This window comes from Hippopotamus amphibius, chromosome 6 (assembly GCF_030028045.1).
Source record: "Hippopotamus amphibius kiboko isolate mHipAmp2 chromosome 6, mHipAmp2.hap2, whole genome shotgun sequence".
Classification (NCBI taxonomy): Eukaryota; Metazoa; Chordata; class Mammalia; order Artiodactyla; family Hippopotamidae; genus Hippopotamus; species Hippopotamus amphibius.
The window spans coordinates 89443639-89471278 of record NC_080191.1 but is presented as its reverse complement, the minus strand read 5'-3'; the positions used below and the strand labels follow the sequence as shown (position 1 = coordinate 89471278).

At 34.8% G+C, this 27640-nt stretch overlaps 1 protein-coding gene across 1 annotated transcript in view; it reads right to left on the bottom strand.

The window, feature by feature from the left end:
* Positions 1-27640, bottom strand: part of EYS (eyes shut homolog) — a 1676468-nt gene that overhangs the window by 1290384 nt on the left and 358444 nt on the right. Inside the window, exons 11-12 of the mRNA XM_057737776.1 lie at positions 5354-5432; positions 4914-4982 (exon numbers count right to left, since the gene is read on the bottom strand). Coding sequence (XP_057593759.1) covers positions 4914-4982; positions 5354-5432 — 148 coding nt within the window. The remainder of the gene's footprint in view (positions 1-4913; positions 4983-5353; positions 5433-27640) is intronic.

Below are 27640 nucleotides of genomic sequence, written 5' to 3'. Positions count from 1 at the left end.
TAGATTAAATCAGAACTAATCACTCAGTAACCAGCAGATGAATGCCTCATGGAAGGATTGCATAGATAAATTTATTTTCCCTATTTATTTGCTCTTTGAAAAAAAGAAAAAAAATTATACAGATTTCAAAGGAGATATACAGCATTAAACACTATGTGTGAAAGCTATACTATTTGTGGAGGATCTGTAATTATGGTGCTAGAAAATAACACACATAAAAGAACTTCATTATTCAGCTCTCCAGAAGTAATTATACAAAGACTTTTCTAATTATTTTCCATTGTCCCCATAAATGGACTATATAATCACAATTCACTTTTTGGATAAATATGTTTTTCTAGTTTTCTTTTAATAAGTTATGGTTAACAATGAAATATAACCTCTCTAAAAGGCAGAATGTTTGAACTAAGGTGTTATCTTAAAATAAGCACTCAAAGAACTATACCTTACAAATTCACATATGTGGTAAAGAGTAACTGTACATATTTTTAGGTTTAAAAAAATCTTATGCACTTATAAATCAACATTTATATGTATTATTTTTTCTGTCATAAATTTGACTCAGCATGGAATGATTATGACATTAATCTAGTACAGTGGAGTAGAATTATATATTTTCTATAAAAAGAAAGACCTTGTACATTACTTTAACAAAATATATGTTACCACAGATAAAGAACCAATAGATGAAACTTGGGCTATACCAACAGAAAGCCACAACTGGTAGCTTAGAAAATAGGTTATTATTTGAGTACTTTTCTATACCAAGGATCAGCAAACATTTTCTGAAAGAGCCAGATAATTAATAATTTGGGTTTTGCAGTTAAATGTACTCTAAGTTCTGCCTGAAATGGCCATCAACAGTAAAAAAAGGATGAGTGTGGTGGTCCTGAGATGTGCATACAAGGAGGGTTTCAAACATCCCACACAAGACGGCTTGCAACCCGGGTCTACTAAATACACGAGACTAACTTTACCCAATTATTGACTCAACTAAATATTTACTAAACTTAATCTATTTTAATGTGTTCTGCTGTGTTTTTGTTTTTGTTTGCATAAGCTGTTTCCATTTCTTTTTGAAATAGATGGTGAAATTGCTTACAGACTTAGAACAATCAGTATAATTACTAAACTTAAAGAATTCCAACCATTTCACATAGAAACTGAATTCATAACTACATTGCACACATTTTTTGAAAAATATGTCTATCCATGGGATTTTAAAAATTAATTTCAATGATATTTTCAAGGACAACTTTATGTTCAATTAAAGGGGTAATTCTTAGAGTAAAGGATGTTAGTTGCTGTAAAGGAGAAACCCTTTTTAATCTTAGTTCACCTAACACAAAATAAACTCTTCTGTTTCTTTGTTGCTTATTCACTCAGTGCATGGGCATGTTCCTGGCCCATGGATGTCTTTCTACATGAGAATTCATGTAGGAACCTGTGGTCCTCTGGCTCTTCTCTGTAGTTTTTTGGACATCTCACTTCCAACAAGAATGTAGAAGAAAGGGAGTGAAAGGCACCCCTGTGTTCATAGCAGCACAATTATAATAGCCAAGCCATGGAAGCAACATAAATGTCCATGGACAGATGAATGGATAAAGAAGATGTGGTACATATATACAATGGAATATTAGCCATAAAATGAATGAAGCAATGCCATTTGCAGCAACTTGGTTGGACCTAGAGATTATCATACTAAGTGAAGTAAGTCAGACAGAGAAAGACAAATATCTTGAAAGATTTATAGGACATGTCTATGGATCAGACTGCAAGATAAATAGTTCTGACCATTTTCTATCAGTCAGAACTCACTTACATGATCTCATGTATATGCAGGATAATTAAGCTTGTGCCAGAAAAGAAAAATAAAGGCCAGACAGGTTCTGCTACAAGTTTCCTCGCTGACAGATGTATAAAAATATAAAATGATTTAAAAATTATCAAGATTATGTTTTCACCTAGTAAATGTATTTCTAATATAAATTTTACTACATTACATGATTATCAGAAGAATGTTATATACATTATTATGCATATTTGTTTTATAATAGTTTAACTTTGTTTTTGGTTTTTTGTTTTGTTTTGTTTTGTCTAGTTATATTTATGGCTTTATGTGAAAGATCTTTAAACATTTTAATGTGTTTTACAACTATAAGGCAATGACATTAATGAGGAAATTCTTTTATTCAGTATAATTAGTGAATTAAAATATTTAGTACAAACAGACCTCTGAGATATTGTGAGTTTGATTCCAGACCACCATGGTAAAGTGTAAATTGCAATAAAGCACATTCATGCAAATTTCTTTTTGGTTTCCCAGTGCATATAAAAGTTGTGTTTACCCTATACTGTAGACCAGCATGTGTGCAACAGGATTATGTCTAAAAAAATGTACATACATACCTTAATTAAAGTATATTTTATTTCTAAAAAAACTGCAAACCATCATCTGAGCATTTAGTTGATTGTAGTCTTTTTGCTGCTGGAGGGGTTTGCCTAGATGCTGATCAAGGAGGCGGTTGCTGAAGATTGGGGTGGCTGTGGCAATTTCTTACAGTAGGCAATGACATTTACCACATCAATTGACTTTATTTTCTCAGCAATTTCTCTGTAGCATACAATGCTGCTTGATCACAGTTTACCCACAGTAGAACTTCTTTCAAAACTGGAGTCAAATCTCTCAAAACTCTGCTGCTGTTTATGTAAACTAAGTTCATGTAATATTCTAAATCCTTTGTCATCATTTCACCAATCTTCACAGCATCTTCACCAGGAGTAGATTCCATCTCAGGAACCCATATTTATTTGCTCATCCATAGGAAGCAACTCCTCCCCCACTCAAGTTTTATCATGAGATTGCAGCAATTCAGTCACATCCTCAGGCTCCACCTCTAACTCTCATTCTCTTTCTATTGCTGCCACCATATCTGCAGTGACTTCCTCCACTGAAGCCTTGATTCCTTCAAAGTCATCCATGAGGATTGGAATCAACATCTTCCAAACTCCTGTGTATGTTGGTATTTTGATCTCTTCCCATGAATCATGAATGTTCTTAATGGCATCTAGAATGGTGAATCCTTTCCAGAAGGTTTTCAATTGACTTTGCCCAGGCCCCTCAGAGGAATCACTTTCTATACCAGCTATAGCCTTACAAAATGTATTTCTTAAAAAATTAGACTTGAAACTTGAAGTGACTCCTTGATCCATGGGCTGCAGGGTGGATGTTGTGTTAACAGACATGAAAACCATTCGTCCCACTGTCCATCTCCATCAGAGCTCTTGGGTGACCAGGTGCATTTTCAACGAGCAGTGATATTTTGAAAGATTTTTTTTTTTTTTAAATTCTGAGCAGTAAGTCTCAACAGTGAGCCTAAACTATTCAGTAAAACATATTGTAAACAGATGTGCTGTCATGCAGGTTTTGTTTTTCCATTAATAGAGCACAGGCAGAGGAGCTTTAGCTCTAGGGTTTTCAGAATAGTGAATGAGCATTGGCTTCCAGTTAAGTCACAAGCTACATTAGCCCCTAACAAGAGTGTCACTCTGTCCTTTGAAGCTTTGAAACCAGACATTGGCTTTGCCTTTCTAGCTATGAACATCCTAGATGGCATCTTCTTCCAGTAGAAGGCTGTTTAGACTAAACTGAAAATCTGTTGTTTAGTGCAGCCACCTTTGTGAATATCTTCGCTAGATCCCCTGGTTAATTTTATGTGTTAACTTCCCTGGGCCATAGGGTGCCCAGATTAAACATTATTTCTGGGTGTGTCTGTGAGGTGTTCCCTAATGAGATTAGCATTTGAATCAGAGGCCCCACTGAAGTAGATGGCCCTCCCTCCCCAACACAGTGAGCATTATTCAGTCTGTGGAGGGTCTGAGTAGAACAAAAAATGAAAGAAGGGAAAATGTGTCCCTTTCCTGCCTGCCTGCTTGAGCTAGGACATTGGTTTTCTCCGGTCCTCCGCGGACAGTATTCACACCATTGGCTCCCCTGATTCTCAGGGCTTCAAATCAGACTGGAATTTCACCACCACTTTCCTGGGTCTCAGCTCACAGACACACAGCAGATTGTGGCACTACTTCTGTCCTGGAGATTCATTGTCAGGGACTGGGTCACATAATGATGGAGGATGAAAACTGTTGTGATCCTGTCTGTCTCTCCGAGTGGGGATATAGATATAGATATAACTCCCATTGGTTCTGTTTCTCTGGAGAACCCTGAATGACACATTTTTCAAATTCCATGGTATAGAAAAAGACACTAAAGTTCAAGGGAGTATCCAGTGATTGACTTTCTGTATACTAGTTTGTACAACAATTTATCAAAACATATATTTTACAAGGCAAAGCATACATTTCTTTAGTTTTTGAATAAAAATATAATTCCTTACATGAAGTTAAAAAAGTAACATCAAAGTTGAAACCATAGGTGTTGACATATATATGCTAATATGTATAGAATAGATAATAAAAAAAACTAAAAAAATTTGTAAGAAGTTGAAACCAAATTAAAAGTATCTGTTAATGGCTTACTATATGTTAAGTACAATATAGCTACATTCAAAAATCAGATAAATGATTAGTTTAGAAAGAAAGAAAACAAAAACCTTGACAGTTTCATGAGAAATTCAATAATAAGAACAATATATCAAATATAACATGATGGTTTTAGTGGGTGTATAAACAAAGCTCATTTCACTCCAGTTTCTGCCTGAGGGGTAATTGGTTGGTCACTTTAGAAGCTGACTTTAAGGAAATGAAGGACAAATCATGTTGTTGGGAGGCTGAAATGAGATTAGAGGAAAGGGAGATATGCCCTCTAAAGTTAATCATGTTTGCTCTGTCCTCTCCCCTGGTGGTCACTGCCTTTAAAAGGAGCCACAGAGCCACACATCAGCAGGAATAGTTACCAACTGGTCAGTGCAGGTGGCTGCATTCTCACAGGGATGGGACATATACTCTTCTACAGCTATTTCATATCATCTACCTTTGAAAAATAATTAAAAGATTTTGTTTCAATAAGACAAGCAGGTGTCAGACTTAATTCTTAAATTTGCCCAAGCATTTTTACCCTGAATGGGGTGATGTTTGAGATTCAACTCATCAGATAAGAATGCCACACAGATCAGTGTCAGGGCTCATTCATTTCACCTTACTACAGACTGAAACAACTTCTCTTGGAATTACTAAATGCGGACTAATCTCTGAGTTGGTAGGCAAAGACTGCTTAGATGTGAACTAATTTATCTTCTGATATGGACTCAAAACGTGGAGTAGATGTTTCAGATTATTGGAATGCAAGCCAAATGTTAGGCTAAGGGAAACTTAAAGAGTAACAAAAAGGACATACCAGTGAATCAATAACATCCTGAAGTGTGTCCCCCAGGGCTAAACGTTCTTTATAAGGTGCAGTTGTCACATGGTACTTTCTAATAAAACCAGGGAGACAGATGCACTCTAATTTATCCATGAGTTTTGCAGATGTACTGCTCAGGAGGCAGGGTGATGAATCACATTTCTTTCTATTAATTTTATAAAGCAGGACTATATGGAAAAAAAAAAAGAAAACAGAAATGTCCACTCACTATATAGTCCTAACATTTCCTTTTATCTAGCTCTGCAAGATGATGTCCCACTAGTGTTGTGTTGCTAAAACTGACTTTTCACATTACATCACTTGGATTGTTTGTAAATTTGCAAAGAGTTAAAAAAAATAGCCTAAACTGACACTGAATTGATTATTGACTTCTAACAACTAATTTTTTTTGCAACTATTTAAGAAAAATAGAAAAAATTGACATTGACACATAATACATTGTACTCATAAATTAGATGAATGGAAATCTTCCTAACATTATTAAAAATGTTTCATCTAATATGGTGAAATGAATCTGGGCTGGAGAAAAATTAATGTAACATGTATCTAAACAGGAAAGAGCATATGTAACTAAATAGAAAATCTATTTGTATTACTATTTTCACTAACAAAATAAAATATTGACCATATGACATTAGAACATCGAGTTAAAGGGGAGAAAAGGTGAAAACTAACACTAATAATGAATTTAATCATTGATTAATAATTAGCAACAAAATTAAAATTAATAATAAATGAAAATTTTGCTTATAATTTAGAATATTAATTTGGTAATTTGCCTTATGGATCAAGTTTGTGAAAAAAATGGCACATTTAAAAACCTGAATTTGTTCTTTATATTTGGAGATATAACAAAATTCATCTCTCCAGCAGACCTTGCTCTCCATCATGCAATTTTAAATCTTCTCAAGTTTTTGTTCATGATAAATAGTACATTAAGTTTATATAAGTGGCCACATATTTCCTGAAAATTGCTATTCTTAAAAAGGTTGACCACATAAAGTCGGTCTCTTAGATTTGGTGGGAGAAAAACAGCTGTTGGATTCATGGTTTTCAAAACATGTTACTTTCTCATTGCCTAAAAATTATGCAGTACTTTTTTTTGCAATTTTCAATTTCTGTGATGATGTGAAGATCTAGTAAGATAATTCAAACAGATATTATATATTCAAATATTCTCCTAGAAAAAAAATAATATGCATGTGTATGAGATGAATTATAACTTCTAAAAATAGGGAGTTACTTCCACATCAAATTAACCTTTGGTTATCATAATTTTGGTTACTAGGTTTCCCCTCCTTGAAATCCACTCTGACACAGACATGTAAAGGTGTGTGAAGATCAACAAAATTGATCCCATTTGCCCAGGCATCACTTAGGCACTCATCTATCTTGATCTCACAGCATCACTTAGAAACAAGCATAGGATTTACTTCATTACAAATGTGTCACTGATGTAACTTGCAACTAAGTCTAACTTCATGTTCAGAATATATGAGATTTTCAACTTGTTTGCAAAAAATCAACACATTGCCCAACACTATCGACTAGACTTTTCCTTTTTTGGTTTTTGTTTTGATGGGGCAGCAACTGTGGCTTGATTCTCATCTCAGTAACCCTAGGAGAGTTCAAAAAATCTGTTATCTTCTTAAAATTAAACTCATACATGACTGTTTTATATATAACTGTACAACTGACGTAAGTCAATTTGACTTTTCTTTGATGACTTTTCCTTCAACAACTGTCTGTTATATATATTTGCATCCTGTCTACAATTCTTTAAAAACAAAAACTAAAAACCTCTCAGCTCCTTGTTTCATTAAATTACTGTTGGTTCACAAATCGGCCCCCATACACAGAGGGCAAGGAAAGGCCAAAGAAAGAGGCAGATCTCTCCAGATTGCTAAGCGGTAGGTTTAATACATGAGTAACTTACTTACGAGGCTTGTGCTAGGTGCGGCAAGATGACTAGATTTCAGCACCTGCCCACCGGAATCTTAAAAGTTTATATAGAGGCCAAAACTGGGTTCAGTGTGGGTGGTCTCAACAACCCCTTACTCTCTCTAGGCTGTGTCCCTTAAACAGCTCCTAATGTGGGAGTAGTATGCAGAACATCCATTCCAAGGACGGGGGAGGGGGTGAGGAGCCTCTAATGGCCTGGGTCCAGCTCAAGAGTCAACCAGTGGTCATGTCCTCTTGATGACCTCTTCCAATGATTACTGTAACCTAAATCATTCTCATTTTCAAAAATTACTTTAGATATTTCCTAAGAGAAAAAGATGATATGTTTTTAGCAAAATTCTTTAAGGAAAGAACATGTAGCGGGATTTGTCTTCTGTTTACTTGCAGTACTCACCATCTGAACTCCCTTTGTATCTGGAAAATTATCTACTCAATTACTCTTTGATAAAATCAGAGACCATCTCTCAATATATGAAACTGCAAGTTATTTTCTTTTGCAGTCTCAGATACCACTTAATGTGAGTATGCAACCTAAAGCTTGTAGTATCATAGACTCACCATGGGATTTGAAAGGAAGCTGGTGATGGATGTAAAGAAACAGGGAAAGAGAATTTATTTTTTCTGCAGGTGGCAGCATCAGGACAACACCACCAGTTTTCAAGGGCCCCAGTGTCTGTGTTCCCTGGTCTCATGGCTTCCTTCCCACTGACACTGTGATAGTAGATGGAGTGTCCTGGTCTGCTATCTGGCCTCCCTTGTTTATGTCAGATTTTCAAATCTGGTCCTACATATTAGCTTTAGCAGGCAAAATCTCCAAAGCAGCTGCTATAAATATATTTAAAGTATTAAAAAAATACATTTAAATAATTAAATTAAAATAGAATGATGAGGGCAGAATGAATATGGAATCCAACAGGTAAATAAAAACTATAAAATAATCAAAAGGAAATTCTACACTTGAAAGTTCAAATAACTGAAGTGAAAAGTTTTCTAACTAGGTTTAGTAGCAAATGTTATAGGGCAGAAGAAATGATCATTGAATTTGAAGACAGATCAACAGAAATTATATATCATAGTAAGAATCCACTAGCACCCACTGAAATACTAAATAACCCCATAAAAGTTAACTTTGTTCCCAAATCGTTGGCTTTTGTTTGCATAACATGAAATCGGGTTTTAGTCACTTTTCTAGGCCCCCATTTCTATCTTCATCAACTTATTATCCTCTTTCTCTCTCTCTTCCACCTAGCCTCTTGGATTTTAGAGTGAATCTCTAAAAGTACATTACACAACCATAGTGAAGGAAAATCTGAGCAAAAAATAAAGTCACATATAAAACCAATTCAAGTATGCTGTCATTCAAAGGAAGTACAGAGAGATGGGAGAAATGGGTAAAAGAAACATCAGACAATTGATAGAAGAAATATGCTGCAGTTTATGAGACATGAGTTGTTATTTAAAAGCCTAATTTGTATATATAAACAAAAGATGTAGTCTACTCTAGTTTTATTACCACAGAATTTCATAACGTCAAGGATAGAAGTAAAAGTTTAAATATTTCTAGAGAAAAAAATCTCACTTGGAGTAATGAAAATAATAAAATCATGTCTCCCTTTCAAACAGTCTCAAGAAGTTACTTTAAGATGTAATCCACATAAACCCGGGCAATGAGAAGAAAAGAGAAATGGTGTATGAAAGTATTCATCTAGCTTAGGGATCCGGTGACCAGATGTCACATGATAATGGCTGGGAAACATCGTTGTCTACATTAGGACATGAAAGCAGTGAGTGCTGAGGAAATTATTTCTTCAAGGTTAGTTTTTTGGCTCCATCCCACATATAAAGTGGATGTGAAGCTGTACTATATTTGTAAAATTTAAGAAGAAATTGATTTATCCTTTAAATACAAAGGAAAAAAATCAATGAGAAATTTGAGCAGGCATTTTAAAATGTACAAAGAAGGTGGTAGTATGAATAAACTAAACCTCTACCTGGTTTGAACAATTGATTCAGTGTTTTAAAAAAAAAAAGATGTGATCTCAAAATTATATTTTCTTTCAAATGGACTTGGAATGCAACATAGAAAACTTCAGAATAGAAACAGAAATGTAATTCCAGCATCATTTCCTCAGTGATGAGTATTTACACATTCATAATTAAATAAATGTTGGTGACTTACTTCCAACTTTTAATTTTTAAGCAAGGACAGATGGTTTAATTGTACTTGCATTAATATATTCAAATAATGACAGTGTAAACACAAAATTTTGGAGGTAAAAGATTAATTGGGAAAGAGAAGAGTAAGGGTATTATACCCTTAATTTTAATAAAAGTCAAAATGGGTTATCTGAATTTGATTAACAGAAAGAAGCTTAAAGGCATTATTTGACATGGTCAACATAAGAACTAAAAATAATATTTATTGAGGGAAAGGTGGATCAGGGAGTTAATGAGAAGAAGATTCATACAGACAATGGAGAACCAATAAAACCTGTAACTAAATCACAAAGCTCAAAAGGACAAATAAAATCTTGTATGAGCAAATAAAGGCAGTAACAGAAGAAATAAAATAAGAAATTATTTAAAAATATTTGTCTATTAAACAGACTTGAAGGTAAGAACTATTCTGAAAATCTGTTGCTTTTTATTGGAAGTTCTTTTGATTTCATTTACCATGTTCATTATTCAGTTTTTTTTTAATACTGTAATAGTTTCAATAACAGTTTGTGAAAATATCTCATCTGTTATTAAATACTTGAATTTAAAGGGATGAGTATATAAGATTAGTGTGAAGTTCATAAAAATGACTAGTTCTGTGACTATCATTAGGTAAACTAGTATTTATGGTTCTCAATTTTATAATCAAAAAAACAAAGTTAAAGTTACTTTTAGATCTCAATTTTCTATTGTGCTATATACAAGCTTTCTGTGATATATTTACCCATGATCCACATAACCCCATGAATTATTCAATTATGCAAAGCAGGTTTTGTAGTTAATTGACATAGTTAATTTATAATCAGTATCTCTAATTTAATAAGATATTTGAATATGATAATAGTAGTTTTCTACAAAAATAAAGAATCATAGAAGCAGGAATGTGGATTTAACAAGAGAGAAATAAAATAAAAGTAAAGAGCTCCCTTAAGAAGAGTTAACAGCTGATGGATTATGAAATACTTTTATCAATTTCTTGCAAATTAAAAAAAAATGTCACTGAACTGTTTGAGAGCCTGAAGGTGGTGTTTTTATTCCACTCAGTTATGACTACAATAGCTTATATGCCAAAACATAGCACAATTTCCATTTTATGGAAAAAATAGATTGTTTACTTTTGAAAAATGTTTTATTGAGTTTCTGTGCATCTCTCTTACTATTATTTTAGATACAAGGGATTTTCAGAAAAAAAGCTAGCAATTCTCTAAAATGACCTATTTTGATGCGTGGTTTATGTATCTATCTCCAGATCAGCCAGCTGGGTCACAAATACCCAGTGTTTATTATCTTTACATCCACTCATTTCTGTAATTCCCATAACAACCTTACTAAGCAGGTGCTCTTCTTATCTCCACTTAAATGTGTGGGATTTGGGTTAAGAGAGGTTATATAGCTTGGTTATGCCCCTCACCTGGTAATTGATGAGTTGTAATTTAAATCCAAGCAACCTGCTGTCAGATATATTTGTTCTTTATACTGCATTCATTTTAACGGTATTTCTCACTTCATAGAATCACTCCATATATTTCTGGTTATTTGTTTCCATAGAGTAACTCATTTGAGTACCAAATGACATGTGACTTTCCCCTCATCTCTTGTTCTGGATTTCCCTACCAAAATGCCACCTGCTGTAGTGTCTCCTGCCAAGAATTTTGGGTCCCTAAAATCTCAGTGAAGGAGCCTTAACTAGAATCACCCAAAAAGCTGAGGCAAGAGTTCTAAAACAAATCAGCCCTGATTTCCTATAATCACACCAAATGAGCTATTAATCCATTTGGCCATCCATCCACTGTGTATCCCAGCCAGGCCTGTCCTGGGAAAGATTGAGAACAAGTGTAATAGAATACAGGAACTTAGAGTTGAACAGAAAGAGAAGAAAAAAAAAAAATGTAGTGGATTTATAACATGAATTCAAGAATATGGCTAAAAATGCCAGATCTTAATTATTTCAGTTGGTCCACTAACTTGATCCTAATATTTCTAGCAGGCAGTGTAGATGAAAAGCATTGCAGTGTTCATTACATAGCAGTGCATTATTGACTCAAGAAAAATAACAATTGCTGTTGATATGATACTAAGGCCAGAAGGAAATGTCACTAGAGGGTCCTCTTAGAGAAGATGTGGGTGACTCTTCCAAGACATTCTTGCTGATGACACAAGATGAGATTCATATAGCTGTTTCTTTAAAGTTTCTGTCAACATAATCTGTTTTTATGTTTATCAAAGTTCAAACCAGTAGAAATAATCCTATCGGAATTTAGTACATTTTTCTTCTCAACTTCATTTAGAAATGAATCACCAGAAATCTGAGGCACAGGTATATTTAGATCTTCCTTACAAGGCAATTTTTTGTCCTCCAGTCTAATTTTTGATAAATATTGACAAGAAATAAGTTTTAGATTATACTGAATAATACTGAATATATACTGAAGCAAGTGGTATGTTGTATTCACTACAAACTAAAAGCTCCATGCTTCAGCAAGCAATTGAGTTTATACAAGTATTCAGGGCAGGGTGATGTAATTTTTAGAAATTGAGGAGTCTATTGTCAAAGCAAAAGTTTCACTAAAGTTAAACAAGCAAGACAGATTTTATTTAAGGTTATTGTAATAGGGGAGAGAGGCCAGAACTGAGTTTGAGCTTGACTTCACTGCAGCAAAGGATGGAAGAGTTTTTAAAACTAGGGCATATGATCATAGGCTGCATGTGTTTGCTAATTGGCCTTACCCAAAAGAAAAGTAACCTCCCTCAGTTTTCAAGATGGGGGTCAGTTTTACAACTTGAATCCTGGCATCTGCCAAAGTTAGTCTCTGGCCCATCCACAGAGACTGGAAGGCAGGGCGCTATTTTCCCCAGTGATTGCCTTACAAGGTGGTGGTGCTCAGATCCTCGCGAGAGGCAGCCCTGAGCTGTACAAGCAGCAAGATGGTTTTAAAAAGATGCCTTCAAAGGGACAGGGGAAGAAATTACATTTACAAATTTTTCTGAGCTAAATGTTCTGAAAAAAAGTGAGGAGAGGGAAGTCTGTGTTTAGGCCTCTTGGATTCTGTAAAGGAGGTGGGTGAGAAGGCAAGCAGGAGAAGCCTGTCTAAACTTTGTTCAACCTGAGGGCAACCTCAAGGCTAAAGTCTTGTGACTGATAAGACACTTGGTGAAGATTCTTACAACCCTGGGGTTCCCAAAGAGTGGGAGGACATAATAAAAATATCAATTTATATTCTTTTTTCTTTTTTTAAGATTTTTTTAAAATTTTTCATTGATTGATTGATTGATTGGCTGTGTTGCATCTTCATTGCTGCTGCACAGGCTTTCCCTAGTTGCTCCGAGTGGGACTACCCTCCATTGTGGTGCATGGGCTTCTCATTTGGTGACTTCTCTTTTTGTGGAGCACAAGCTCCAGAACACAGGCTCAGTAGCTGTGGGGCATGGGCTTAGTTGCTCCACAGTATGTGGTATCTTCCTGGGGCAGTGATCAATCCCATGTCCCCTGCATTGCCAGGCAGATTCTTAACCACTGTGACACCAGGGAAGCCCCTCGATTTATATTCTTACTATGATCCTCCACACTAAGTGAAACAGATCAGCACCTCCTCCCTCAGGTCCTGATCCCTAAACATGTCTCTGAGTTGTCTGACCCCAGCTTCCTCTAATCAAACTGAATGCTCCTACCAGCTTATATTTCTAAAAGAAAAATGTCATGAAATACCTACAATTTCAGCCTTCAAACGGTCTCCACCTCTCATCCTCTTGTGGAAACTCATCTATTAAGCAGTTTTAACTGAAGAAAAGAGGGAATTTATGATCTCAAACATCAGGAAGATTTGACAAGATATCTACAAGTAAGGCATATATTTGTTTTCTTTTTTCAAATTGATGCTTTGATTTTAAAGTTATATAAATCTTGAATTTTACACCATATTTTATCCTTCCTAAGATATTATTCATTAAATATAACAATGCATATAAATCTGTAGGGAAACTTGACAGTCCAAGATGAAGCTTCAGTTACTTTTGTGATGTTTAATAAGCCTTACATAGATCCCCAGCATACAGAGATCTACCTGAGAAGTACAGAGTTAGAGAATGAAGTAAAAAGCCCCCAGTACATCAGAATCTGTCTGTTCTACCTTCCTGGCACTCTCTCTCTCATCTTGCTCCTTTTCTCATACATCCTCTGCTCCAAGCAACAATGACTTTTTAAGTGCCTACAATCTTGCCTGGTTTCTTTTTAAAATCTTGATCAAAAGACATCTCTGGAAGCCTCTGCCTATTCTTTCTGGGTACAAGCAGTTACTTCCACCTTCTGTAGCATTTACGCCTTCCTCTGCAGGCAGGTGCCTATGTATCTGTCTTTTGCTTTAAAATGTAGGCTTATGAAAAGGAAAAAAAAAATTAAGTATCCATTCTGGTACCTCTGGCACTTGGAATAGCTACCGACATGTATTGGTGCTTAAAAAAAATATTTGTTAAATGAAAGAAAAAGTAACAGCGACTGAATGCACATAAGTGGCAATGGTATTATGTCTCTAAAGGACAGATAATCATTCCCAATTCTGTTTAGGACAAATCATTAACAAAACACTAAAATCCTAAGTGATATAGCAAATATCATAAAGATTGTCAGAAGCAGAATTTATGATTGACTCTTCAATTTCTGATTATGTTCCACATGATTTGACAACAATAGGCTGCATTTAAGGTGTGCATGTATATGATTTTAGAGCTTTCATTGCCAAAATGTAGATGGAATTTAAATGAGATTTCTAATTTGATTCAGTGAGCTGTAGTAAAGTCCCTTCTTGTTTGACAACTACATTATTAAGCATAACCAGTTTGAATACATTCAATAAAATAGCAGTCATGCATCCTTTTAGGTTTTGAATTTCTAGAATACAAATAATCAAGTATTCTACACCTTATTTTAAGATAATTTGTAGATGCTAATTTCTAATAATCTTAATTTTTCTCCCTAATATATTTCCAGGTCTGTATTTCAAGTTTGGCTGAAACACAAACAGTTTCAAATTACTTTTTCTTTTCAATGTTTAGCTAGCATTTTATCTGTTTCTTGGTGATATTTTCTTCAGCCAGATTTCCTCAAATGCTTGCTCCCTCTAGGCTAATTCAGACTGTGTTAGTTTCTCTTCACAGAAACTGTGAAGGAAGGGTGACCCAGGGACCAGGGAGGAAATCTAATACTCAGAGTCCTGTTTCACACACAGTGTTTCAAACAGTCTGTGCTTTCTTTACACTGTCTCTTCAGTTCCTGCATAGCCTGTATTTCTTTTGTGGTTTGCCCAGACCCTGAAATCCTTTCCTATCTTCTCCTGCACATTGGTTGACACTATCATCTTTTATTTACTCATTCTTTTATTCAAACATCCATTTTTCTGCCTACTATTTCTGGGTCACCTAATTGAAACCATCAATTGATGTATAGAAAACGTCAACCCTACCATGACCACCAAGTCGAAATTTGCATTCCTTACTGGACTCCAGGAGTGAATAAGTAATTAAATATCTGTTGGTAACAGCACTTGGATGTCTGTTAGGCATCACAAACGCAACATGGGCAAAACAAAACTCTCTCTGAGCAGTTCTACCTTTATTTTTCCTTATTTACTATGAAAAGTGACAAAACCTAAGAGTTGTTTATTCATCCTTACCTTCATTGAACTTATCAGCAAGTCCTGGCACTTTACCTGCAAAAATACCCTATAGGTGTCTATTTATCTCAAGTACTAGCATCCAAGTCTGTCATAACTACTTCCCTCTCAAATGAGAAAAATCTTTTAACTGGTATCCTTGTTCTAACCCTCATTCTACCACCGTGATTTTTGAAAATACAATATAATTACAGTATATAAATCCCATATGACAGCTTCTGGCAGTACTGCAGATGAAATCCAACCTCTGCCATGTGTAACGTGGCCCCTGACAACCTCTCAGCTCACAACCCACACCGCTTCTTTCTTGTTTGCTTACTTTCCAGGTACACTGGACAATTTCAGCTTCCTAACCACCACACTCACTCTAACCCAAGGGTTCTGCACCCCTTTCAACCTGGAGTGTTCTCCCTGGGATAACTCCTTCTTATTTAGATTTCAGTGAAAATGGAAACTCCTTGAAGAAGTTTATCTTGGCTCCCCAGTCACTCTCTCACATCACCCTATTTTGCTGCATAGCACCTACTTTTGTACATACACACACAGACACACATGTGCATATGAGTTCTTGTGTATTTCTTATTTTTGCTTTTTCTCCCAATGGAAAATTAGCTACATAAAAGTAAGGACTTTGTCCTGCTTCCCCATCAACAAAACAGTATTTGGTACAGAATTAGACCACGTTAAAAAATTTGAGTTAATGAATTCCTGGAAGGTAGAGTATATTAGCATATAAAATTTACATAGAAATAAAATCACATGATAGTATATAAAAAGGAAAATTTTAGAATGAATTCATCTATTTTAGAATTTACCTTTAAGAAATTATGCATAAATGGCTTTTAACCCTCAGAAATACTTGCTGATTAATCTAGTTATTATCAGTCTGGAGGCTAAAGCTACTGTTTATCCTACTGAATTCATTTTGATTAATTTCCTTTTTAGATGTATTTGGCTTTGTGTATGGTTAGTAATGTTTTTTAAAAACTTTATTATAAAGAAAGATTTCACTGTATAATCTGGCTTGTTAGGTTTCTTTTTAGGTAGAAAAGAAAGAATTAAGGCACTCAGTACTGCTTCTGGGTGGGTATTGGGGCATATTTTGGGCAGCAAGTTTGGGGGAAGGGTCCTTTAATTTCAAATCAAGTCAGAATTAGAGCTAATTCTATTACAGCCCAGATCAGAGTTATTGCCAAAAGGCCTGACCCAAGGAGCCTGGGAGAAAATCAACACTTCCACCAATGATGGGTTCAAATCAGGTAGAAACCTGCAGTCCAAGGAAATGTCTTGTCTCTTCTGTTCCTAGTTTCTATTTAGAGAAACTTTGCCTTAAAAAATAAGCCCTTGACCTTCTTGCCCCTCTCATTACTCCTCCCCACAACAGGTGCAATAAATTACCTGGGTGGTGGGAAATAGCCTTTGGTTCAAAGTTCTCAGTTTAAGTGGAGCTACTCTTTCTGAAGTCTAGTTGACAGGAGCACTGATTATTGTCTCTGACAGTATTTGCAGGAGGCAGGAATCTAGGTACTCTGATTTGGAGACTGGATTTACATATTTGGATCATATATCCTTCTAGATATTATCATTAATCAGTTTAATATTCTGGTTTCCTGATGGATGGATGTGCTATTATTATATATTGGTTCAAACTCAGACATGGAAGAAGAATGCTATTTCTGAAACCTAGCAGGGCCCTTTGGGGCTCCTCAGGCCCAGAGGCCCTTTTGTCCCCCATTTCTTGTAGGCAAGACTCCAGCCTCCATGACCTTCCCTGAGTTCCAAAGGGCAGATTCAAACAGTTGCTAATCAAGGGAGGAACAGCCAAGAAACCACCTGAGGCAAGATTAAAGGGACCAGAGAAGCTCATCAAGATTCAGAGACCCTGCACACACACTAATCTTCTCCTATTCTTGTCCACAACCTCACCCTTGGGAAGTATTGTCAGGAAAGTGCTCATCAAATCCTCCTGGGTTGGGACACATAGTTTTTTTGAGGCAGGAGCCCACTGTGTCCCCGTTTGCCTGGCAAAACAATAAAGCTATCCTTTTCTACTTCATCCAAAACTCTGTCTCTGAGATTTGATTCAGCATCTCTGTACAGAGAAGCTGCGCTTTTGGCATCATTTCTTCATTCAAACACGGACAGACTCAACCATTTTAAGGGTGGCTTGTGTATCTGTAATATCAGAAATATGCTTTTCCTCTATTCCTCCCACAGTATTACAGCTAGAGTTTAGGACAGTTATAGATTCTATGGAGGTGAAATCAAAAGAATGTGTACTCAAGTCTTGAACTGAAAGCTGAGAAGTGAGTCCTTAAGTTCTTAGACAAAGGGTCTGGATGGCAGGAGGGTCCTACCTGGTGAGATTAGACAGAAAGCCTGCTGCTTCATCTTGGTGTCCACACAGACTTCAACACAAAGTCCAGACACAAGGCATGGAAGCAGCAGGATGACTTGAAACTTAATTCCTTATGTGAATAAGTCCCCAGGAAGTCCTAGGCCTATTTCTTCTTAACTGAGCCTCTAGACCTGCTGAGCCTGCAGGGGTCTGATAACATATTGGGCAGTGTGAGTTTATAGAGGAGGTAGAAGCTAATGGACATATAAGAAAAATTTGGAGCAGCACGGTAAGATCAACAGAGGGACTCTCTTATTAATTGAAAATTCACTCAGCACTCATATATTTCATTGACTAAAAATATTTGCTTCACAAATTATAAACTGCTGATTGGTTTATGATGATTAAACTTTTCTTTTGTCTTGAAAATTAAATCACAGGATATACTTCCTTAAATGTCACTTATCTGGGAAAACACAAACTGTTAAATAAAAATACACAAAATCAGATTTATAGTGATTCCATTTTATAGTGTTGCTGCATATTACTAGGAAACTTTTAGAACTGGCAATTGGCCTTGAAAACCCCTATTTTGGATGGTGTGCAGAAGAATATGAGTCAGAGGTATTAGTTTTCAACCCCCACTCTTCCTATCTCCACCCCTTCTGCCATGGCCATTGCTATAAAGACCAAGACCATAAATATCAACTGCATTTGCAATTTGGGATATTTAAAAATACATACAATTTAGTGACATTGCTGCAGAGCAAGCCTGTTGGCTATCTTTAGTTTTTGTTATGTTTCAGTTTAATTAATTCAGTGACAGCCAGAAAAACAAAGTGGCTAAAGCCATTGGTGATTGTTGCTATTAGAGCATTTTCAAAGCCATGAAATCTCAGCTGGAATCAATATCAAGTTTTTTTTATACTTCATTCTTCATAGGCTCCTCATAATTAATGGCTAGTTAATTAAATAATCTGTTTCTTAATTAAATGCTAATATTTTGCGGTGTCCAAACATAAATATCATTAGAATTAAGATGAAGTTGGTGAAATTATACTAAGCTGGTGTCAATTTCTTAAAGCTATGAGCCACATAAATGTTAGAAATTATCTCTGATTGTACCTTCAGCAATTTTGAACCTATTTTCAGGTCATGAACAATTGGTAATAACAAGATTACTCTTGGTGATTATACACTTGCAGATTTCCTAATAGTCTATCAGGTGGAATAACAATATGGAAACCCATTTTTCCTATAATGCTCAGTCTTAGAAATGAATCCTTTTCCTGTATAATGAAGTAGGAGTTTATTAGGCATGCCATCAGAGTTGAAAGGAAAAGTACAACAGACCTATTTCATGGTACAGTAGACTTTATATCACAGAGCACTTCAGAAAGGAGATATTAGATTTACAGAAATAATCTTGTTTCAGTTTTTAGTCAAAATTACAACACATTCAAAAGTCTGAGTACAAATTGATTCAGGCTTGAATTCATCAGGGAAACTATCTAAATTGGTTAGATTTTATGCTTTCAAATTAGTCCCTTTCTTTGTAGACACTTGGTAATCATGCGCTAATCTCACTGCAGTGAAAGTATGTATTTATTCACAAAGAGCTGTGCAGAGCACCGCGAGGGTCCTAATGAGATACTGTGCATGCAACAATTGGGAGATGAGCTGTGCAATGTCTTTTTAACTATGGTGGAATAGCAAGGGGATTGGTCATTAAATACAAGAAGCCATATTTAGCATGTAGAATTCTTATTCTTGAAAGGACATAGTTCAGAAAGTTGGTGATCTATTTCCTAATTCTACGTTTAAGTAGTGTATGAAAATGGCCTTGTTAGGAAGAAAATGGCCATGCATTTTCCAAGAATTAAGATATCTACTCCCATTCTCACTAATCCTAATCATCTGTGTCTATTGTATTAGAGTGAAGGCAGGAAACAATGTAGGCAATGAGAGAAAATTAAGTATAACCAAAAAGGGAAAAATAGATATATGCATAAAGAATTCAGTTGGACATTTAAGTTTCCAGACTAAGGCGAAGTCCCCAGCAAACAGTTTTTAAAATCAGGATTAATGCATATTTCTAAAACAAGGACAGGGTATTCTTTCTGAATATTTATATATACAAAAATGATTTTACTTCTACAGTCTCTGAATAATTGTTGTCCAGGAGAGAGATTAAAGCAGAAAAAAATACCACCATGTTTAATGAAATCTAAGATGCCACAGATTGCAAGCTGGACCACAGATTGACAAATACACCACTGATGGTTGGGCATTCCCTGGTTTTAGAAATGGTAAAATGTGAAGAAAAGTGAAAAGTGTGCTTTAAAATGCATGAAATACATTGCAAACAGAAATAAATGTCTGCTATTCTGGATGAATTTGTCAGAGTCTAGACAGGAGATAGCAATCACATTAGTAATTTAGACAGGGAGATTCAATATAAAGAATTAACTAGAAAAATTGATTACAAAGTTGAGTAAAGAGACTTCCAAAGACTAGCACCATTGAAGCACTCCTAGGAGCTATCACATCCACTATGGCAGGAAACATCCAAATACATGGACAGAATCCTGCTAGAAGGGTCCCATGGCAGAGGGAAGACATTTCTCTTCCAAAGTGATGCTGTTTTATTTATTTTGGCATGTGGGATCTTAGTTCCTCAACCAGGGATAGAACCCGCATTCCCTGCATTGGAAGCATGGAGTCAACCACTGGACCACCAGGGAAGTCTCAATTATTACCTGTTTTGATACTATTTTTTAAAAACTTTTAATGAGATATAATTGACATACAGTAAACTGCATATATTGAAAGTGTACAGTTTGATTTTTTTTCTTATCAGTAATGTATATATGGCAATTCCAATCTCCCAATTCATCCAACCCCAACTCCCTCCCCCCCCCATTTTTGATACTTTTAATACCTTGTATTACATGTCATGGAATTAGAATACGGTCAACTAATAATGTAATCCCAGTTTCAGTAAGGCAGTTTCCTCTGAAAGAGGCAGCTCTCCATTGTACCACATGCTGGGAAATTACCTGTGCAAAGGTAGGGGTAAAATCCTGAGTCTCATTGCTGCTTCCTAGCTATTAGTCTAATTTATGTAAAAGCCATTGTATTGTTAAACTTAATGGTAATTAGGGACTCTGTCTTCTACACCCTGTTGCTAAGTTTACTCATTCTCTTAGAAACCTTTCCTGTTGTGCTGAAGAGTTAATTGCATGAGAAATCTTCTTTCAATCCTGATTCTGTCATCTTGGATTCCAACAACCACTTGGACCACCCTCATATACCTCATTTCCTTAACATTCTGTTCTCCAATGACCTTTATATTCCATTCCCATTAGTTGCACACAATCATGGCTAAACCATGGATGTTGACCTCACCATCACATTGCTCCATCTCTTAAATGATAAACGCAGATGTTCTGCTGACATAATGTTACTCAGTTGATGTGAGGTCCATCACCTACCCTTGCTTCCCATTCTCAGTTTCTCCAACTACACTTTTATTTCACCCCTAGGCCTTTATACCTCCTTATTTCATTCCATAAAGCCACTCTCTTGCAGATATTTCAATTATCTTGCTGGGTTTTTTTAGTGACCTTCACCAGTAAAGTTTGGTCAGAACTTCCCAACAGTTTGTCAGTGTGCCAACACATAGGTTCTGGATGGGCCTAGACATTGCTCTCTTTAGCCTAAGTTCAGGTGGCAATTTCCAAAAGAGTCACATATCTCAGGACAGCTACCTCTGGCTTCTAGGGGCCTTGCCAGTATATATCAAGTGTCATAAGCCATTACCATTTTTTATGTGTACTCTGATGTGGAAAAAACAAAACAAAGCAAACAAAAAAACAAACGTGGGTGAGCATTGTTTTGAATTAGCACAATAATCTAATTTGCTGGTGCTAAACTCTGCTAATAAACCATGCTCTTTGGTATCTGTAAAATTCTAATGTTTGTGAACCCTTCTTAGACACCACTCAGTACCTTAAAATTTCTCTGTACTCCTATAACCTCTAATGTTACTAACATTATACCCTTTCAAGAGAAGACTTAACTTTTTACCAAACAGAGGGAACAGCAGCCACAGAACAACTCTATCAAAGTCAAGACTGTTAATCCCCATGTTTAATCACATTTACTCCCATATTTTTCACATCTTTTCCCTCTAAGGGAAGTAGTAGCATGTGGCTGTTAGCCTTTCCTACAGTTCTGGGAGGTCTTTCTCTCTTATCTCTTCCTTCATCTCTTGAATCTCCAAAATTATTCTTTTTACCATTTTTCCTTGTCAGGATTTAAAAAATCCTACCTAAAAAGGAAGCAAATCAAGATGGAAAATCTTCATTGTACATCTTCTTTGATTTTTTTTTTCTTCTTTTGCCCTTTTCTTCCAAGGTACTTAAAAGATTTATCTACACCCATTTCCTCATTTCTACTCAATTTCAGTCACACAACAAGTAACCTTCCTCTACAGAAATTGCTCTTTTACCAAAGTTGCCTCATTAAAGACAAATCCCATTTGTCATCTTTGAATTCTCATTTTACACAATCTTGAGGTTGCATTTGTTAATATAGATTTGTCTCCACTCTTAAGTGAACTCTTTGTTAGAGTTCTCACTGCTTTTATCCTTTGTCTTATGTGTCTCCCATATTTTTACTCATGTCTTAAATATTGACAAGCTTCAGCTTTTGTTATGGGCCCTCATTCTCTTCTTAATCTGTACACATTCCTTGAGAAAACTGTTACATATGTATGTAAATATAGCATTGGTTTTTATTATTTTTATTGTAAAATGATCAATATCAAGACAGTCTAGAAAAATGATTGCACTTGGAAAAAGTACCTTTTGGGCATGTAGGGACAAAAAAAACACAGCAAGTATTTATAATGGAAAATCATTCATTTATCTCTGCTGGACACTGTTTTACTTTTTTGTTACAACAAAATCTTTATCAAAGCCACATGAGAGGAATGTATTTATAAGGGATTATGGCTAATATATAAAGTAGTTATCATTGGCTAAAAAATGTATGAAAGAATATAATGTAGAAAGAAAAAAAAAGTTTACCTAATAGAATTTTTTAAAAATAGAAAGTCACCCTAGACATCAAAAAAGTTATTAATATATAAACTACCAGATAAGAATTTTTATTTTCAGGCTATTTAATATCAGAAAACTTGTTTAGAATACACACAAAAAGTGAAAAGGATGTGAAGATATTTCTGAATAATCAGGGTAGGATTACAGTGCATTAGAAATGGGATTCTGGAAAAATAACTATAGTGTTGTGATTGTCTCTGAGTTGCCACCTAAAGTCAGACAGGAAATCTAGATAATGATGCCAAAAATTCATGTACAGCATTTACAAAAAAATTTGGTGATATAATATTCCTGTGAACACACACACATACACACACCCCATCACTACCACCACCACCAACATTTGTTCTAAAAAAATCCATGAGAACTAAAAACTATGTGTCATGTGCATCTGATCAAGTGGTAGCCAAGGGAACAGGACATCTTATGGAATAAGAGAAGAAAATACATAACAGTTATGCATTCACTAGAAAGCACAAAAGCCAATTTGAAAACAACGGTGGGGCTTGAAAGGGGTAATCTACTCCTAGAATGATTGAGCATAAAGGCCAAATAGTCAAAATGCCTTCAGAGAAGTATAACCACATAAACTGACAAAACTGAGATGCCACAGCTTTCTTCCTGCATGGAGCCCCAGATTGGGGAGAAATTCTTCTAAGCAGAATAGAAATTGAGGAGGATAAGGACAACAGAGATTTGAAGGAAAGAAAAGAACAGATATTCTTGGGAGAGGGGGACAGGTCTAGTACATCTCAGGGAGCAAGCCACCATGTACTAGAAACAATAAACAAACAAACAAAAAGCAAAGAGAGAGCCCTGGGAATTGAGGAAAGTTCTCTGAATTATTTGTCTTTCAAAATATCCAGGAAGACTATTAACGCATGAAAACAAACAACGAAAGTATCAAGGTTAATTCCAATATAAAGGTATTAAAAGAAAAGGAATAAAAAATATAATAACATCATTATAGACAATAAAAATGGCCAAAATAATGAAAGCAAAAAATCAGATCAAATTTGCAATGTATTATTTCAGAATGAACTAAAGACATTAAGAAAATAACATCAGATATGAATGAACAAAATATACACGATTTAGGAAAACTCAATAATGAAAGAGGTCACAGAATTCAGGAAAGAATCAGTAAAAGAAAACATTTCCAAAATTAATAAAACAAGGAATGAACAAAACAGATAATTACTTATGGTAATTAGAAGATGGAAGAATTAAATGAAAAGAAATTAAGAAAGATACAAAGAACTTGACAAAAACAGACAAATATCAAAATTAGACAATGCAAATTCAGTGTATGAATTAAAGATTTCCTGAAATAGAAAACAAAATTAAGGAAAACAAACACCAAAAACTATAATTCGAGAAAACTTTACTGAAAAAGAAAATGTTTTGAAACTACATGGAAAGATCACAGAATATTTAGGCAAAACAGTCAACTACTAGGACATAATCTACTAAAATTACTGCACTTTTAAGGGAAAAAGTACCTTTTGGGCATGTAAGGACAAAAAAGCAGAAAGTGATCTAAAGTGGAAAGAAAATTAGATTAACATCAGATTTTTTTTTCAATAGCAATATTATGCCAGACATATATTATGTAAACACTTAAGATAATTTCTAGTGTTAAAGAAAGAGATAAAATGTGAGAATATTTTACACCAAGCAAAATGTGCTTTCAAGTATAAAAGATACAATTTGTCTATAACTATCAATACACAAGAATGAAAATGTTATTCCCAGAGCTGTCCCTGAGGAATCTCCCAGAGTCTCTGCTTTAGACAACACAAATAACTGGAGAAATGTCACCATAAGAATAGGTGGTAAGCATTATACATGTATTTATTTGTAGAAGTAAAGTAAATGAAGAACAAGAAGGAATGTGCATTGTGTGTACTGTCAATAGGCCCAGAATATAAAGATACAGTACAAGATATTAGAGGAGAATAAGGAGATCTCATGAACAAAAATTAAAATACTACCCATAATTAAGCTGATCATGGTTGGTTTTATTGGTATTTTTGTTCTGTTATGTCTATACTGCAGGATAAAGTAAACAAATATTATTGAGAAATTCTGGGTTTTTTAATCCCTTGTGTTCTTGAAAGTAGGATTTTAATATGAAAGAAAGGACATGTAGATGTTACACAATATGTAAGATTCAGTGCTGAATATGAATTGGTAGTTCCAGAAAGAAGTAAGGAAGAAATTGATTTTTACCAGATATTTAAGAGCACGTTAGAAGAATGGGAACAACTAAACAATGGTGTCTAGGAATGCACACTTGAATGATACAAATGTGAAATAAAAAAGCAAGAACTTGATTCTGTCAAAATCAGGAGAGTGGTTATTTTGTAGCAAGGGAAGGGTTCACCATGATACTGGGGGTGGGTCTTCAGGGCTACCTGGTACATTTCGGTTCTTTTAAATGGGTGGTAGCTATCAGGGTGTGTTACCTTGTTCACCATATAATAACTCATTAAGATATGAATTTATTTTGTGTTATGGATTTTAACAATTAAACAGTAAAGTGGTAGAGTTCTTTTCAAACTCTGAAAATCAAACAAAATGAAAGTCATACAATATGTACCTATTGAGACTTTGAGACTGCAATATTTTGATCCCATGGTAAGAACTGGTGCTAAATTCTGCAATTATTCCTTGCTTCAGCTCATTTTTTTAGCCAACACAGGAGTCTCAGGATCATGGTAAGTGCATCTCAAAATGATCTTCCTGAGTGAATTGCACACTGCACTGCCCTCGGTACTGCTTGTTCATGTCCACTTCCACTCAAGGCTTCCGTGGGAACTTGGAGAAACTTCGTGGCAAAATTTTATTAAATACAAACATCTCTTAGTGACTACTACAAAGGAGATGTTTATCAATTTTACAAATTACATTGTTGCATTATGATTTCCAGTCTCAAGTTATATTTCAAACAAGAATATATATTTTCCACCAGGACCAGAGATTACATCATTCCTAAGCAATAGTGATGAGGTAGGCTCAAAATGGGAGAAAAGCAGTGTATCAAAAGCAAATAGAGTGCCAAATCAGAGCAGAAGAATTAACAGCAAGAGAGAGGTGGTGTTGTGGGAATTAGTAGCTACTGGAGCAGGTTTTAAATGAGAAGATTTTAGGAATATAATTGACTGCCAGGCAAGGTAAAGATACACCTGTATTTCAAGAGAAAAATATGACCAGGTAGACTGACATGTGCTTCACCAAAGATGATGGTGAGGCTTCAGGGCGTATGAAAACAAAAGAAATATTCAGACAAAATTACTCTAATACCTAAGACAAATGGGTTAAGAGTTGCAGTCATTTCTTACGAAGGGAAAAGTTGAAGTGGTATTAAAATCACATGATAGCAAGTAGTCACTGTGTATAATTACACTAAAAATCACTGCCTAATAAAATGTGTATAATTTTCATTTCATGTTATGGGTTCTCACCCAAGCATCTTGTGATCTTCAGTATATCTGTAGGAGGAATTAGAAGTGGCATACATGAGTTTTTAATCACTGTTTTAAACATTCTTGCTCTCTCTTATGTTATGTCCGTATTCCACAAGGAGTCTGCCCACTTCTATGGTCCAATGATTGCATGTTTTAGCAAAACACTGCCTACCTGCCTTCTCATGCATTAAATAGTTTTAGTATCACCAACAGCTTAATAAGAAATTTTTTAAAAAATCACATTTTGAAAGCAGTAAATATTGTTTAGATGATGGAAACAGTATATAAGGATCTAAGTTTTATCTATATATTTTAACTACCTTTTAAGTAATTCAATACACTAAATATTAGTTAATAATTTATGTGTTTTTAATAGTCTTAGCTTTACCAAAAAAATTTTATGAGAGAAAAGGAGAAGAAAACATTGTATTAATAGTCTCTGAGGAAATTCAGGTTAATTAATATTTAAATGGACTCAGAGTATTACACTCAGGTATATACAGTGCATTTTCTAAATGTTATTGTGTAAGTGTTGGTTTTTAATTCAAAAGTTTCTCATGATTTCACCTGCAGAGAACCTTAGTTGCTGCATCTATGATGTATGCTTATAAAAACACATGGGGAGATAGAATCTGAGTTTTCTAGAGTCTAATATTCATAAGGAGAATCATATCAATTCTTGGAGAATTGTTAACACATCAGATGTAACCTCTAGTGAATTGAAAAAGTCCATTTGAAATGAAAATTCATTTGATAGGCCTAAAATATATAAATATCTGGTTATTTATCTGGCAGGCAACTATAGAGAAATCCCACACTTCAATTTTTACAGGGCTTGGAAGCACATTCATCAATGTCTATTATAGTTTTTATCTGACAGAAAAGAAAATCAAACATTAAAACAGTAAATCACACTGGATTTGAGGAAACAGAAAGTTACTTTACAGTTCAAGTGACAACTCCATAATTTAACTGTAAGAAGTTGGTAGCACCACAGTTCATATCTTCTGGATGGTTTTAAAGTAGGGATAATAGATTATAACTGTTATTTATACAAATTAAATTCTCCAAAGAAAAAGTCTATAAAAATTTGGAATAAATTTAGAAATACATGATATTTTTATAGTGGCATTATAAGAGCCTTGTTTTTTTCTTGCTACTTAAAATTAGGGAAAAATAACTCAAATAAGTTTATATTTCTGTTATCTTTTGAAAATATCAAATTTTAAGGTACTATTTTGCTTTTCTCATAAATGTGAATTGAGTTAACAATGAAAAACGGATCATCTGAGTCAAAATTACATATGTCTCACTGTAGTCAAATAATTTATTCCTGCAATAATTGAGTATGCACAGGTCACATATATTCTTAAACGATAGTAGATACAGATAGTATACCTCTAATATAATATGGCTAATTTATTAGTATTAAGTCATCATTAAGTCCCAAATTTAAAAAAATACTCTCTTGTGAGTAAAAA